Source organism: Pelecanus crispus, chromosome 6 (genome assembly GCF_030463565.1).
Source record: "Pelecanus crispus isolate bPelCri1 chromosome 6, bPelCri1.pri, whole genome shotgun sequence".
In the NCBI taxonomy this organism is placed as follows: domain Eukaryota; kingdom Metazoa; phylum Chordata; class Aves; order Pelecaniformes; family Pelecanidae; genus Pelecanus; species Pelecanus crispus.
Genome location: NC_134648.1, coordinates 2,698,262 through 2,712,464, shown reverse-complemented (window position 1 = coordinate 2,712,464; position 14,203 = coordinate 2,698,262). Strand labels below are relative to the sequence as shown.

At 67.0% G+C, this 14,203-nt stretch overlaps 2 protein-coding genes across 2 annotated transcripts; one reads left to right on the top strand and one right to left on the bottom strand.

Annotated features, from left to right (window-relative positions):
• Window positions 1–4,957: 4,957 nt before the first annotated feature.
• On the bottom strand, window positions 4,958–5,896 carry LOC104027097 (mas-related G-protein coupled receptor member H). Its single transcript, XM_009477727.2, has one exon. It carries the CDS (start codon window positions 5,870–5,872, stop codon window positions 4,958–4,960), a length of 915 nt encoding a protein of 304 aa, XP_009476002.2. The 5' UTR covers window positions 5,873–5,896.
• RHOD (ras homolog family member D) lies at window positions 5,871–10,370 on the top strand. Its single transcript, XM_075712359.1, has 7 exons — window positions 5,871–5,880; window positions 6,177–6,357; window positions 8,513–8,630; window positions 9,330–9,417; window positions 9,722–9,831; window positions 9,969–10,103; window positions 10,200–10,370. Exons 1-7 carry the CDS (start codon window positions 5,871–5,873, stop codon window positions 10,368–10,370), a joined length of 813 nt encoding a protein of 270 aa, XP_075568474.1.
• Window positions 10,371–14,203: the final 3,833 nt, after the last annotated feature.

Below are 14,203 nucleotides of genomic sequence, written 5' to 3'. Positions count from 1 at the left end.
TTCTCCTTCTTCAGCAGGCGAGGACGGTGCAGCAGCAAGGGGAGGGGGTGTCCGTGGTCCCCAGCCCGGCCACCACCTTCCAGGAGCAGGTTGCCACGTCTGTCGGTCACCACGGGCTCCACGGGGCATCGCACGCCTCCCTAGGGCTTTGCCAAGGTCTCAGCCGGTCGCAAAGCCTCCCGCCGCAGCGGTGGGGAGAGCTGCAGGTGTGCAGAACGACGGTGCCACAGCCAGCAGCTGTGTGTCAGACGGCTCCGGACCAAACGCCGTCGTGCCGGGCCTCGGTTTCCCCCGGCGCCATGGCGGAGCCAGGAGGAAGGCACGGTGCCCAGCCTCGCGCTGCCCCGGCTCCACGCCAGGCTGCTCGCTGCAGCCTCCTCCCGCGCTGCCAGGCTGGGGTTGGTGCTCCTCCTGGCCCGCCGAGCGCGGACCCCGCCACGTCCCACACCCTGCATGCAGCCCCACCGTGTCCTGCACCGTCCCACCAGCCCCACCACATCCAGAACCTTCGCACCAGCCCCACCACAGCCCGCACCCCCCGGCCAGCCCCACCACATCCTGCACCATCCCACCAGCCCCACTGTGTCCTGCACCTTCCCACCAGCCCCACCACGTCCAGAACCTTCCCATCAGCCCCACATCCCACACCCCCCGGCCAGCCCCACCACATCCTGCACCTTCCCACCAACCTCAACATGTCCTGCACCGTCCCACCAGCCCCACCACGTCCAGAACCTTCCCACCAGCCCCACTGTGTCCTGCACTGCTTCCCACCAGCCCCACCACATCCCACACCCCCTGGCCAGCCCCACCATATCCAGAACCTTACCACCAGCCCCACCAAGTGCAGAACCTTCCCACCAACCCCACCACATCCCGCAAACTCCAGCCAGCCCCACCACATCCTGCACCTTCCCACCAACCTCGCCATGTCCTGCACCATCCCACCATCCTCGCCATGTCCTGCACCATCCCACCAGCCCCACCATGTCCTGCACTGTCCCACCAGCCCCACTGTGTCCTGCACTGCTTCCCACCAGCCCCACCACATCCCACACCCCCTGGCCAGCCCCACCATATCCAGAACCTTACCACCAGCCCCACCAAGTGCAGAACCTTCCCACCAACCCCACCACATCCTGCAAACTCCAGCCAGCCCCACCACATCCTGCACCTTCCCACCAACCTCGCCATGTCCTGCACCATCCCACCAGCCCACCAGCCCCACCATGTCCAGCACCTTCCCACCAGCCCCACCATGTTCTGCACTCCTTCCCACCAGCCCCCCACATCCCACACCCCCCGGCCAGCCCCACCACATCCTGCACCTTCCCACCAACCTCGCCATGTCCTGCACCATCCCACCATCCTCGCCATGTCCTGCACCATCCCACCATCCTCGCCATGTCCTGCACCATCCCACCAGCCCCACCATGTCCTGCACTGTCCCACCAGCCCCACCACATCCCACACACCCTGTCCAGCCCCACCACATCCAGAACCTTCCCACCAACCCCACCACATCCTGCACTGTCCCACCAGCCCCACCACATCCTGCACCTTCCCACCAACCTCGCCATGTCCTGCACCATCCCACCATCCTCGCCATGTCCTGCACCTTCCCACCAGCCCCACCATGTTCTGCACTCCTTCCCACCAGCCCCCCACATCCCACACCCCCCGGCCAGCCCCACCACATCCTGCACCTTCCCACCAACCTCGCCATGTCCTGCACCATCCCACCATCCTCGCCATGTCCTGCACCATCCCACCAGCCCCACCATGTCCTGCACTGTCCCACCAGCCCCACCACATCCCACACACCCTGTCCAGCCCCACCACATCCAGAACCTTCCCACCAACCCCACCACATCCTGCACTGTCCCACCAGCCCCACCACATCCTGCACCTTCCCACCAACCTCGCCATGTCCTGCACCATCCCACCATCCTCGCCATGTCCTGCACCTTCCCACCAGCCCCACCGTGTCCTGCACTCCTTCCCACCAGCCCCACCATGTTCTGCACTGTCCCACCAGCCCCACCACATCCCACACACCCTGTCCAGCCCCACCATGTCCAGCACCTTCCCACCAGCCCCACCACGTCCAGAACCTTCCCACCAGCCCCACTGTGTCCTGCACCTTCCCACCAGCCCCACCACATCCCACACCCCCCAGCCAGCCCCACCATGTCCAGATCCTTCCCACCCGCCCCACCACATCCAGAACCTTCCCACCAGCCCCACCACATCCCGCACACCCCGGCCAGCCCCACCACATCCTGCACCTTCCCACCAACCTCGCCATGTTCAGCACCATCCCACCATCCTCGCCATGTCCTGCACCATCCCACCATCCTCACCATGTCCTGCACCTTCCCACCAGCCCCACCGTGTCCTGCACTCCTTCCCACCAACCCCACCATGTCCTGCACCTTCCCACCAACCTCGCTGTGTCCTGCACTCCTTCCCACCAACCCCACCATGTCCTGCACCTTCCCACCAACCTCGCTGTGTCCTGCACTCCTTCCCACCAACCCCACGTCCTGCACCTTCCCACCAACCCCACCATGTCCTGCACCTTCCCACCAACCTCGCCGTGTCCTGCACCATCCCACCCAGCCCCACCATGTCCTGCACCATCCCACCAGCCCCACCGTGTCCTGCACCATCCCACCAGCCCCACCGTGTCCTGCACCTTCCCACCAGCCCCACCGTGTCCTGCACCGTCCCACCAGCCCCACCATGTTCTGCACCATCCCACCAGCCCCCCCACATCCCGCACCTCCCACCCCAACCCCCCCACGTCCCGCCCCCCCCCCCGCAGCCCCCCCACCTCCCGCCCCCCCGCCAGCCCCACGCCTGAGGCTCCAGTGCCTCCCCTGCGTGCGCTGCTCACCCCGCGCCGCCCCAGAGGGTGTTTGGGGGGGCAGAGCTTCACCCCCACCCGCGTCCCCCGTGGCGCAGCCCCCCGCCCCGCAGCGGCCGGAGAGGCAGGAGAGGCGGCGGCCGGAGCCAGCGGCTTTATTGGGGCGGAGGAGCGGGGCCGGGGCCGGGCGAGGCGCAGCCCCGGCGGGAGGAGCGGAGGCTTCGCCCGGGGCGGGGGGCAGGAGCGGGGCTGCCGGGCACCCGCGGCCGCAGCCCCCGCCCCGAGAGCCGCTCCCCGGGAGGTTTTCGGGGGGTCCGCGCTCCCCGCCCCTCGCTGGAGGGCGAAGGAGCCCCGCGCGCCGCGCCCCCCCCCCGCCCAAAAACCCTGCGCGCCCTGCGGGGGGAACGGCCGGGGGCGGGGGGGGTGGGAATGGAGGTGGGAATGGGGTGGGGATGAGGGTGGGGATGAGAATGGGGATGGGAATGGGGATGGAATGGGGATGGGAATGGGGTGGGGATGGCGGTGGGGATGGGGATGGGAATGGGGATGGGGTGGGGATGGGGGTGGGAATGGGGGTGGGAATGGGATGGGGTGGGGATGGGAATGGGGGTGGGAATGGGATGGGGATGGGGATGAGAATGGGGATAGGGATGGGGATGGGGATGGGGATGGGGATGGGGGTGGGGACAGGGATGGGGGTGGGAATGGGGGTGGGAATGGGATGGGGATGAGAAGGGGGATGGGGATGGGGATGGGGATGGGGATGAGACGGGGAATGGGGATGGGAGTGGGGATGGGATGGGAATGGGGATGGGAATGGGGATGGGGATGGGGATGAGAATGGGAATGGGGGTGGGAATGGGATGGGGATGAGGATGGGGATGAGAATGGGGATGGGATGGGGATAGGGATGGGGATGGGGATGGGAATGGGGACAGGGATGGGGGTGGGAATGGGATGGGGTGGGGATAGGGATGGGGATGGGAATGGGGGTGGGGACAGGTATAGGGATAGGAATGGGGATGGGATGGGGATGGGGGTGGGAATGGGATAGGGATGAGGATGGGGATAGGGATGGGGATGGGGGTGGGAATGGGGATGGGAACAGGGACGGGGATAGGGATGGGGACAGGGATGGGGGTGGGGATGGGAATGGGGATGGGGATGAGACGGGGAATGGGGATGGGAATGGGGATAGGGATGGGGAATGGGGATGGGGGTGGGGATGGGGATGGGGATGAGACGGGGAATGGGGATGGGAGTGGGGAATGGGGATGGGGGTGGGGATGGGGATGGGGATGAGACGGGGAATGGGGATGGGAATGGGGATAGGGATGGGGAATGGGGATGGGGGTGGGGATGGGGATGAGACGGGGAATGGGGATGGGAATGGGGATAGGGATGGGGAATGGGGATGGGGGTGGGGATGGGGATGGGGATGAGACGGGGAATGGGGATGGGAGTGGGGATGGGATGGGAATGGGGGTGGGAATGGGGATGGGGATGAGAATGGGGATGAGAATGGGAATGGGGGTGGGAATGGGGATAGGGATGGGGAATGGGCATGGGGAATGGGAAAGGAGATGGAGATGGGAAAGGAGATGGGGATGGGGAATGGGGATGGGAGTGGGGATGGGCACAGGGATGGGGATGGGATGGAGTGGGAATGGGGGTGGGGAATGTGGTTGGGGATGAGAAGGGGAATGGGGGTGGGAATGGGGAAAGGGATGGGGAATGGGGATGGGGATGGGGATGGGGAAAGGGATGGGGAATGGGGATGGGAATGGGGATGGGGATGAGAAGGGGGATGGGGATGGGGGTGGGAATGGGATGGGATGGGGAATGGGGATGGGAATGAGGATGGGGATGGGAATGAGGATGGGGAATGGGAATGGGGATGGGAATGGGAATGGGGATGGGGAATGGGAAAGGTGATGGGGATGGGGAACAGGAATCGGGAATGGGGATGCGATGTATCCCAACACACAGTCACAGGAAGGTGACCCGCAGGCCCAGCCGGGAGCAAGGGTGGGTGCCTGAGCATGAAGCCGGGGTGGGCAGCGCAGCAGTTGTGACCACAGTGGCCTCTTAGCTGGAGATCACGGTGACCCCCGTCTCTTCGAAGACCCTCTGGAAGGCAACCTGGAGGGGCATGAAGGAGCAGTGCCTCCGGCAGCTCCCCACCAAGAAGTAGATGAAGGGGTTGATGCTGCTGTTGATGCAGGCAAGCAGGAAAACAACCTGGGAGGGCATGACGGTGTAGCCGAACTGCTGCAGGAAATTCCAGATGCTGAGGGGAACCCCAAAGAGGAGAAAGAAGAGGACAGTGAGGAAGATAACGATGTAGAGCCTCTTGGGTTGGCGCTGCTGGGAGGCACACAGGACCTTAATGAACAGGATCACATTGGAAATGACCATGGGTGGGGCACAGATGAGGAAGTTGAGGACATACATGGAGATGAGAGCCATCTGGCAGTGCTCGTGCTCGTGCAAGAGGCACAGAGAAGTCACTGCAGCAATGACGGCGATGGAGAGGGCGCAGAGCAGGGCACACACCACGGCCGACAAGTGCTGGGGGCGGCGGCAGCGGTACCAGAGCGGGCAGAGGATGGACACGCACCTCTCGATGCCGATGGTCATCAGGAGGTACAGGCCCATGTTGTAGGAGAACAGCGAGAGCAGGAAAAGCGACCTCAGGTACACCCGAGACACAACAGTGGAGCAAGCGTTCTCCATCATGTAGAGGATGGATGAAATGACCATGAAGAGGAGGAAGGTGAAGTCGGCGACGGCCAGGTTGAGGATGTAGACGGTGATGGGGTTCCTGCGGATGCGGAAGCCGAGGAGCCATAGGACGGCCCCGTTCCCCATCAGCCCACAGAGGCAGATGAGCAGCGTGACACCGTCTATGGCCATGTCGGCGACCTCTACCCTGCACGGGTCGTCTCCATCGGTGGTTGGCGTGGGCCACGTGGGAGGTGGGGACGTCTGGTTCAGCTCCATGGCGGGAGGTGGGACGTGGACCCCGGCTGCAGTCAGAGCAGACGGGGAGTTAGCGGAACCCCGAAGGATGTGTTGGGGAGAGGGGTCCTGGTGATGTGGCGCAGCAGGGCTGGGGACAGGGTGCGACGGGAGGGCTGGGGGGCGGCTGCCTCCCCAGCGGTGGGCTGGGGGGTGAGCAGAGGAGAGGCTGGAGGGGCTCCAGGCACCCCGAGGGAGGATGCACACGGGAGCGGTGAGAGGGGCTGCAGGGAGACGCAAGCAGCTCCCCGGGGTGGGCTCCGCTCCCGATGCCCTACCTTTCCAGGCAGCAGCGCGGGGTCGACGTGCCCGCGCGTCCGAGTGGGGCACGCTCCCTCCTTCGGGCTCTCCTTGCCACGATCTTCTCAGATGAGGAGAACTGGGGTCTCGGCGTCCTCAGAAGACCCGAGCAGCCTGTCTGTCCTCCAAGTACAGCTGCTCTTCGGGGCGTTTCTGCAAGATCACGGGTGAGGTGGTAAGAGCACTGGGCAGTTTCAAAGATACAGGCTGTACCACCCAGCCTCTTTTCCTGTCAAATTTCCGTTGGTCTTACGGGAAAGGAAATGTTTTGCCCAACAGAATACCCCAGAGGATGAATACTGCAGCAGCTACATCTTGCTGTGAAAGAATCTTGATGCTTTTAGGATTCAACCTGATATCTCATTAGACTGGTAATTACCACCTTCCTAATTGTTTTATTGTGCTCCAGTCTCCTCCCCCCACCCTGCCCTGACGCTGGCGTCCTTCTGAGCTTGTTCATCACTGTGTGCGTTCGCCTTCCAGCCTCTCAGCATGTGAATCGCCGCTGTTTCTCCTCCATCTTTGTCTCGCATCAGGCCTGGGTGGGAATTTGGTGTTCGAGCCATAGGTTTGGACTCGCCCCGGTTGGTCTGGGGGCTGCAGTGCCCTCCCGGTCGGGCTGGTACCCACCGAGGGAGCCGGGGGGGCCGGTGGCAGGAGAGGAGGGGATGAACCAGCCATAGGGCTGGGGGGAACGGCGGGGATGGGCACACATCATCCCCCCCCATCCCTCCCCGCGCCCCTATACCAAAAGCGCCCGTTCGCCCCCACCGGGGCCTTGGGGTGGCAGAGGAGGGCACCGACGGGACGGGAGGGGAGGGGGTCTTGGGGACCTCCGAGCTGGGATGTGGGGGACGTGGTCTCTCCTTCCTCCCCAGAGCGGCACCGGCTGCCCTCTGCGTCCCCTCCAGCCGTGGGGCTGGTGGCGGGCACGGTCAGACGGCGGGCAAAGCACCGGGTGCCCTCTGCTCCTCCAGCAAGGGCAGAAAGCTGCTTCTTCGGCTCATTAAGCCGGCTAATTGCTGCTAGGACCGCTAACACCCTTGCCTGGCTCAGCGGGGGCGGCTGGCGCACCCACAGCAGGGCTGGGGGAGCCGGCGGGAGGGGGCACCCATGCACGGGGCTCCCTGAGCCCAGCCACCATCTAGAAACGCCCCACGTCCCAAATCCCGTCCCAAATCCCTCGCGGCTGAGCATCCTCTGAGCTCCCACCTCCCAGAGCGGGGTCGTGGGGGTCCCCATCCCCGGGGAAGGCGGGCAAGGATTGCCGTGGGTTATAGGGGGTGGTTAATGCGGGGTTCACACATGTCCGGGCCCCCCGGGACCGGCGCTGGGTTGGCACGTCCCCGAGGAAAGCGGGGGGGTTGCAGTTCCTCTCCGCCAGCGTGCCGGGATCACCGGGGAAAGACATTTGGCCGGGGCGGGGTGGGGGGGGGGGCAGCCGTGCCAGCCAGGTCCTGCTGGGCCGGGCGCCAGGGACAGGGCTTCCACGGCAGGGCACGGCTCCGGCACGGCACAAGACGGCACGACTTGGCACGGCCGGGCAGGGCTGGGCACGGCACATCACCCGGTGTGACGGAAGGGGTGGCACCGGCGGGAGAGCCGGAGCCGTGAGTCACCCCTCGACGCCTCCCTCCACCCTGGACTTTGCCTCCTGCGGGTGCTCGGGGCAATAAAACCCAGGTTTGGGGAGGGGGGGGGGGGGGGGGGGGGGGGGGGTCGGGGTAGGGCCCCCTGGCTGCAGCGGGCACGCAGGGGGGCACACGCGCGTGTGCTTGCACGCACGAGCGCGGGGACGCGCGCAGGAGGGAGCCGTGCAAGGGCTGTGCGCGCGTGCAAGAGGACGCGGCGGGGTGGGGGGGGGGGGGGGATGCGTGCGAGGAGGAGCCGGGCCCGCCAGCATGTGCGGGCGTGCAAAGGAGCCGCACGCGTGCGATGGGAGTCGTGCAAGGGGCGGCCGGGCACGTGCGCGGGCGGGCGGGCGGGCGCGAGGGCAAGCGTCGCGCGGGCCGGCGGGAGGCAGAGGCGAGCGGGGCCCGCAGGCGGCGGGGGACGGCGGGCACGCGCGGGGCAGCGGCCCCACGCGCGTGCAAAGGCGGGCCGTGCGTGTGCGAGGACGCCGGGGCGCCTACGGGCAGCCTGTAGGCCTGCCAGCCGTGCCCCAGCCCCGGCCATCGCCACCCGCACGGCCACAGCCCCGAGCGACGCCGCGGGCGGGCCCGGCGGGAGGGTGGGGGCCGCACCCTGGGCCGGGCGGGTGCCTCCCGCCGCCCTGTCCCCATCCTCGTCCCCGCCGAGGCCCCGACGGCTGCCCCCATGCAGCGGGGAGCGCGACGGGCCGGGCCCCGCCGAGGCCGAGGTCAAGGCCGTCGTCGTGGGGGACGGGGGCTGCGGGAAGACGTCTCTGCTGGTGGCCTTCGCCAGGGGGGATTTCCCCAAGGTACCAGGGCCTCACGGGGCCCTGGGACCTCAGCCCCGGTGGGACCCGGTCGCGGGTGGGGGTCCCGGTCGCCGAGCGGCTCCCCACGCGGGCCTGCCGCGGCTGGGGGAGCTGCCGGGGAGCGGCGGCGCGGGCAAAGGGCGGTGGAGCGGGACGGGACGGGCGCGGTGGCGGCAGCGGGGCCGTTGGCGGCGGGACGTGGGGCTGGGGGTGGGGGGGGACGACGGAGCCTGGGGGGGGGACCAGTCTGGGGCTGACGGGGGTCCGGGGCGGCCCCCGCCTCGGCGGGCGGACGGGCGCCTCTGCCTCGGCTGCGGGGTCTCGGAGGAGCGGGGGCTGTCCCGCAGCGAGGGCACGGATGGGACCCGGGGGGTGCGGGAATGGGGGGCAGCCCATGGGGACCCCAGCACCGCTCTCCCGGCCCCCCGCCCGGGGCCTCCCGCCTGCCTGGGGCTCGGTGCCGCCGTGGGCTGGGGCGGCGGGGGGGCACAGTCCTGGGGCTGGGGGGGGACAAGGAGGGTCCCCACCCCACGCCCCCCGGGGAGGCACCGCCATCTCCTGCCCTCCCCGCTCCCCTCTCCCGAGCCCGGGTGCCTCCCCGTGCCCCGCACACGTCCCCGGGGGGGGGTTCCCCTCCGCCGCCGCTGCTCGCGGGGTGGGGGGGGGGACCCAGCTCACGTCCCCGCTGTCCCCTGCCAGGCCTACGTCCCCACCGTCTTCGAGAAGTACACGGCCTCCCTGCAGGCTGGCGGCAAGCACGTGAAGATCCACCTCTGGGACACGGCAGGTGGGACAGGAGGGGACGGGGCAGGCAGTCGTGTGTCCCCCCCAGCTCCAGCCCGTGGGTTTTGGGGTGTCCCCCCCCACCCATGGGTCATGCCTTGGAGGGGTGTCCCCATGCACCGACCGTGGGAGATGGGGGTTAAGGCACAGCCGGCCAGGCCACCGAGGGTGTCACTGCCAGCGGCGCTGCCTTTCTGTCCCCGGAGCCCCCCCGGGCTGGGGGGGCAGACGCGGTCCCAAGCTGGGAGGGGGGGGACCCAGCCCAGTAAGGGAACTGGTGTATAATGGTCTGCTGCTCCACCCGGCAGGGCAGGAAGACTACGACCGGCTTCGCCCGCTGTCCTACTCGGACACCAACGTCGTCCTCATCTGCTTTGACGTCACCAGCCCCAACAGCTACGACAACATCCTAACGAAGGTAACGAGGGCCCCGGGGGGGCTGCCCCCGCCCCACGTGTCCTCCCCGTGCCAGGCGGCGTGGAGCTGCCGCCCGTCCCGTGTCCCCGTCCCCCGGGGCGACATGGGGTGACGTGTGCGCGCGGGTGTCCCCCGCAGTGGTACCCGGAGGTGAACCACTTCTGCAAGGGCGTCCCGGTGCTGCTGGTGGGCTGCAAGACGGACCTGCGGCAGGACCGGGCGGTGCTGCGCAAGCTGCGGGAGGGACGCCTGGAACCCGTCTCCTACCAGCAGGCAAGTGCCACCCCCAGACGGGCCGGGGATGCCCCCCAGCACGGGGCGGCGGGGGAGCCGGGGCCCTGGGGGGTCTGACCCCGCGGCTCCCCGCAGGGAGAGGCCATGGCCCGGCAGCTCCACGCCGTGTCCTACTTGGAGTGCTCGGCCAGGTACCAGGAGAACGTCGAGGACATCTTCGTGGAGGCCTGCCGTGCCGCCTTCAGCGCCGCCCGCCGGAGCCAGCGCAGGAGGCGACGGCCCAGGAGGGGCTGCGTGCTCTGCTGAGCCCCCCGCCACCCCTGGCATCGCCCCTGGGGCCTGATGCTGTCCCTCCCGCTCCGGCTCAGGACACCGCCACGGCTCCTGGCTGCTGCCAGACCCCCTCTGCCACCGCCGGACCCCCGCTCCCACCGCCGGACCCCCGCTCCACCGCCGGACCCCTGCTCCCCACCGCCGGACCCCCGCTCCACCGCCGGACCCCTGCTCCCACCACTGGACCCCTGCCGGACCCCTGCTCCCACCGCCAGACCCCTGCTCCACTGCCGGACCCCCGCTCCACCGCCGGACCCCTGCCGGACCCCTGCTCCCACCGCCGGACCCCCGCTCCACCGCCGGACCCCCGCTCCCACCGCCGGACCCCCGCTCCACCGCCGGACCCCTGCTCCCACCACTGGACCCCCACTCCACTGCCGGACCCCTGCTCCCACCGCCGGACCCCCCGCTCCACCGCCGGACCCCTGCTCCACTGCCGGACCCCCGCTCCCACCGCCGGACCCCCGCTCCACCGCCGGACCCCTGCTCCCACTGCCAGACCCCCGCTCCACCGCCGGACCCCTGCTCCCACCGCCGGACCCCCGCTCCACCGCCGGACCCCTGCTCCACTGCCGGACCCCTGCTCCCACCGCCGGACCCCCGCTCCACCGCCAGACCCCTGCTCCCACCGCCGGACCCCTGCTCCCACCACTGGACCCCTGCCGGACCCCCGCTCCACCGCCGGACCCCTGCTCCCACCGCCAGACCCCCGCTCCACCGCCGGACCCCTGCTCCCACCGCCGGACCCCCGCTCCACCGCCGGACCCCTGCTCCCACCGCCGCCGTGCTTCCGTCCCCCCGCCAGCCGGCCCTGCGGGACTGGTGCTGCCGGTCGCCGTGGGGTGCCAGCAGGAAGGTGTCCCCACCCCGGGCATGAAGAAACTGTCCCAGCACCCGAGCGTCCTCTGCCAGCCTGCCCGCACCGAGCCCCGCGGGCAGACGGGGTCTGGGAGCGGAGAACTGATTTTTGGGGGGGGGGGGGGAGTTGGGGTCCCCTTCCCGCTGGCAGGCCAGCGAGGGAGGGGTGACACGGGGTGATTTCGGTGCGGTTCTGCCATTAAAGCGCAAGACCGGTCAGCGTGCTGCGGTCGCTGCGGGCAGGGGCAGCCCCGGCACGGCATGGGGGGGACGGGGGCCCTGCCACGGGCCCTCTGCCGCCGGGCAGCCTCCGGGAACGAGCCCCCTCCCGCTTTTTGGCTGGGGCGTGTGGATGCATGGGTATAGGTGTGTGCTGCATGGGTATAGGTGTTCTGCATGTATCTGGGTGTGCGCTGCATGTATGTAGGTGTGCTGCCTGTGTATAGGGGTGTGCTGCATGTATATACATGTGTTCTGCATCTGTATGGGTGTGTGCTGCATGTATATAGGTGGGTTCTGCATGTATATAGGTGTTCTGCACGTATCTAGTTATGGGCTGCACCTATGTAGGTATGCGCTGCATGTATATAGGTGTGTGCTGCATGTATGTAGGTGTTCTGCACGTATATAGGTATGCACTGCATGTGTATAGGTGTGTGCTGCATGAGTATAGGTGTTCTGCATGTATCTAGGTGTGGGCTGCACATATATAGGTATGCGCTGCATGTATATAGGCATGTGCTGCATGTATGTAGGTGTTCTGCACGTATATAGGTGTCCGCTGCATGTGTATAGGTGTGTGCTGCATGTATCTAGGTGTTCTGCACGTATATAGGTGTGTGCTGCATGTACACAGGTGTGTTCTGCATGTATACAGGTGTGTGCTGCGTGTGTCTAGATGTGTTCTGCATGTCTATAGGTGTGCACTGCGTGTGTATAGGTGTGTTCTGCATGTCTATAGGTGTGCGCTCCATGTACACAGGTGTGTTCTGCATGGGTATAGGTGTTCTGCATGTATATAGGCATGTGCTGCATGTATATAGATGTGTTCTGCACGTATCTAGGTGTGTGCTGCGCATATATAGGTGTGTTCTGCATGTATCTAGGTGTGTGCTGCCTGTGTATAGGTGTGTTCTGCACGTATCTAGGTGTGTGCTGCACATATATAGGTGTGTTCTGCATGTATATAGGCGTGTGCGGCATATATCTAGGTGTTCTGCATGTATATAGGTGTACGCGGCATGTACACAAATGTGTTCTGCCTGTGTATAGGTGTGTGCTGCTTCTGTGTGTGTGCGCTGTGTGTCTATAGGTGTGTTCTGCATGTATCTAGGTGTGTGCTGCATGTGTATGGGTGTGTTCTGCACGTATATAGGTGTGTTCTGTATGTACTCAGGTGTGTTCTGCACGTACACAGGTGTGTTCTGTGCATATCTAGGTGTGTTCTGTGCATATCTAGGTGTCTTCTGCACGCACACAGGCATGTTCTGCATGTACACAGGTGTGTTCTGCACGCACGCAGGCGTGTTCTGCACGCACGCAGGTGTGTTCTGCATGCACAGGCGTGTTCTGCACGCACACAGGTGAGTTCTGCACGCACGCAGGCGTGTTCTGCACGCACACAGGTGTGTTCTGCACGCACAGGCGTGTTCTGCACGCACACAGGTGTGTTCTGCATGCACAGGCGTGTTCTGCACGCACACAGGTGAGTTCTGCATGCACGCAGGTGTGTTCTGCATGCACGCAGGTGAGTTCTGCACGCACGCAGGCATGTTCTGCACGCACACAGGTGTGTTCTGCATGAACAGGCGTGTTCTGCACGCACACAGGTGTGTTCTGCACGTACTCAGGCGTGTTCTGCACGCACGCAGGTGTGTTCTGCATGCACGCAGGCGTGTTCTGCACGCACACAGGTGTGTTCTGCATGCACAGGCGTGTTCTGCACGCACACAGGTGTGTTCTGCACACACACAGGTGTGTTCTGCATGCACAGGCGTGTTCTGCACACACACAGGCGTGTTCTGCACGTACTCAGGCGTGTTCTGCACGCACGCAGGCGTGTTCTGCACGCACACAGGTGTGTTCTGCATGCACAGGCGTGTTCTGCACACACACAGGCGTGTTCTGCACATACTCAGGCGTGTTCTGCACGTACGCAGGCGTGTTCTGCATGCACGCAGGTGTGTTCTGCACGTACGCAGGCGTGTTCTGCACGCACACAGGTGTGTTCTGCATGCACAGGCGTGTTCTGCACACACACAGGCGTGTTCTGCACGCACACAGGTGTGTTCTGCACGTACTCAGGCGTGTTCTGCACGCACACAGGCGTGCGCTGCATGCACACAGGTGTGCCTGCCTACGTGCGCACGGCTTGCGCACACGCACCCCCGCCTGCGTTTACGCGCCTGCACGCACGCGTGTGCCCCACGCACGTTTATGCACGCGGGTGCTGCCGGCGCGTGCACGCCGCCGCCCCTTACACCTACGCACGCGCGTGTCCGCGGGCGCGTCCCCCGCGCCCGCCGCCCTCCGCCGGTGCGCGAGCGTGGTGCGAGGCCTGCCCGGAGGCGGGTGGGCACGCGCCGCACCCACGCGCGTACAACCCGGCGGCTCCCCCCCCCACCCCGGCCCCGCACGGCTCCCGGGCGCATGCGCGGGGAGAGAGAGAAGGGGCGTGGCCACGCGGGGGCGTGGCCAGTTAGGGAGGCGTGGTCAGCCGCCAGGCCGCGCATGCGCGCTCGCTCCCGCCCCGGCGGGGCGGGGCCGCTGAGGTGCGTGCGCGCGCCCGCGCGGCGCCCCGGCGGCGAAGCGGGGCGGGCTGGAAGGGGGGGGGGGTTCGGCGCATGCGCGCAGCGGGCGGCGGGGGAGGCGGCGGGGGGGGTCAGGGGAGGTTGCGGGCGGCGCAGGCGCAGTGCGGCGGCCGAGTCAGTGTGTATGTGAGACTCTGA

What these genes read in the sequence shown, in the direction of transcription:
- RHOD (XM_075712359.1), top strand. An exon ending in CCAGGGGGGATTTCCCCAAG is followed by an intron (nt 8,631 to 9,329) that starts GTACCAGGGCCT and finishes GTCCCCTGCCAG; the next exon opens with GCCTACGTCCCCACCGTCTT. An exon ending in CCACCTCTGGGACACGGCAG is followed by an intron (nt 9,418 to 9,721) that starts GTGGGACAGGAG and finishes TCCACCCGGCAG; the next exon opens with GGCAGGAAGACTACGACCGG.
- LOC104027097 (XM_009477727.2), bottom strand. Translation starts at nt 5,872, where the DNA reads ATGGAGCTGAACCAGACGTCCCCACCTCCCACGTGGCCCACGCCAACC.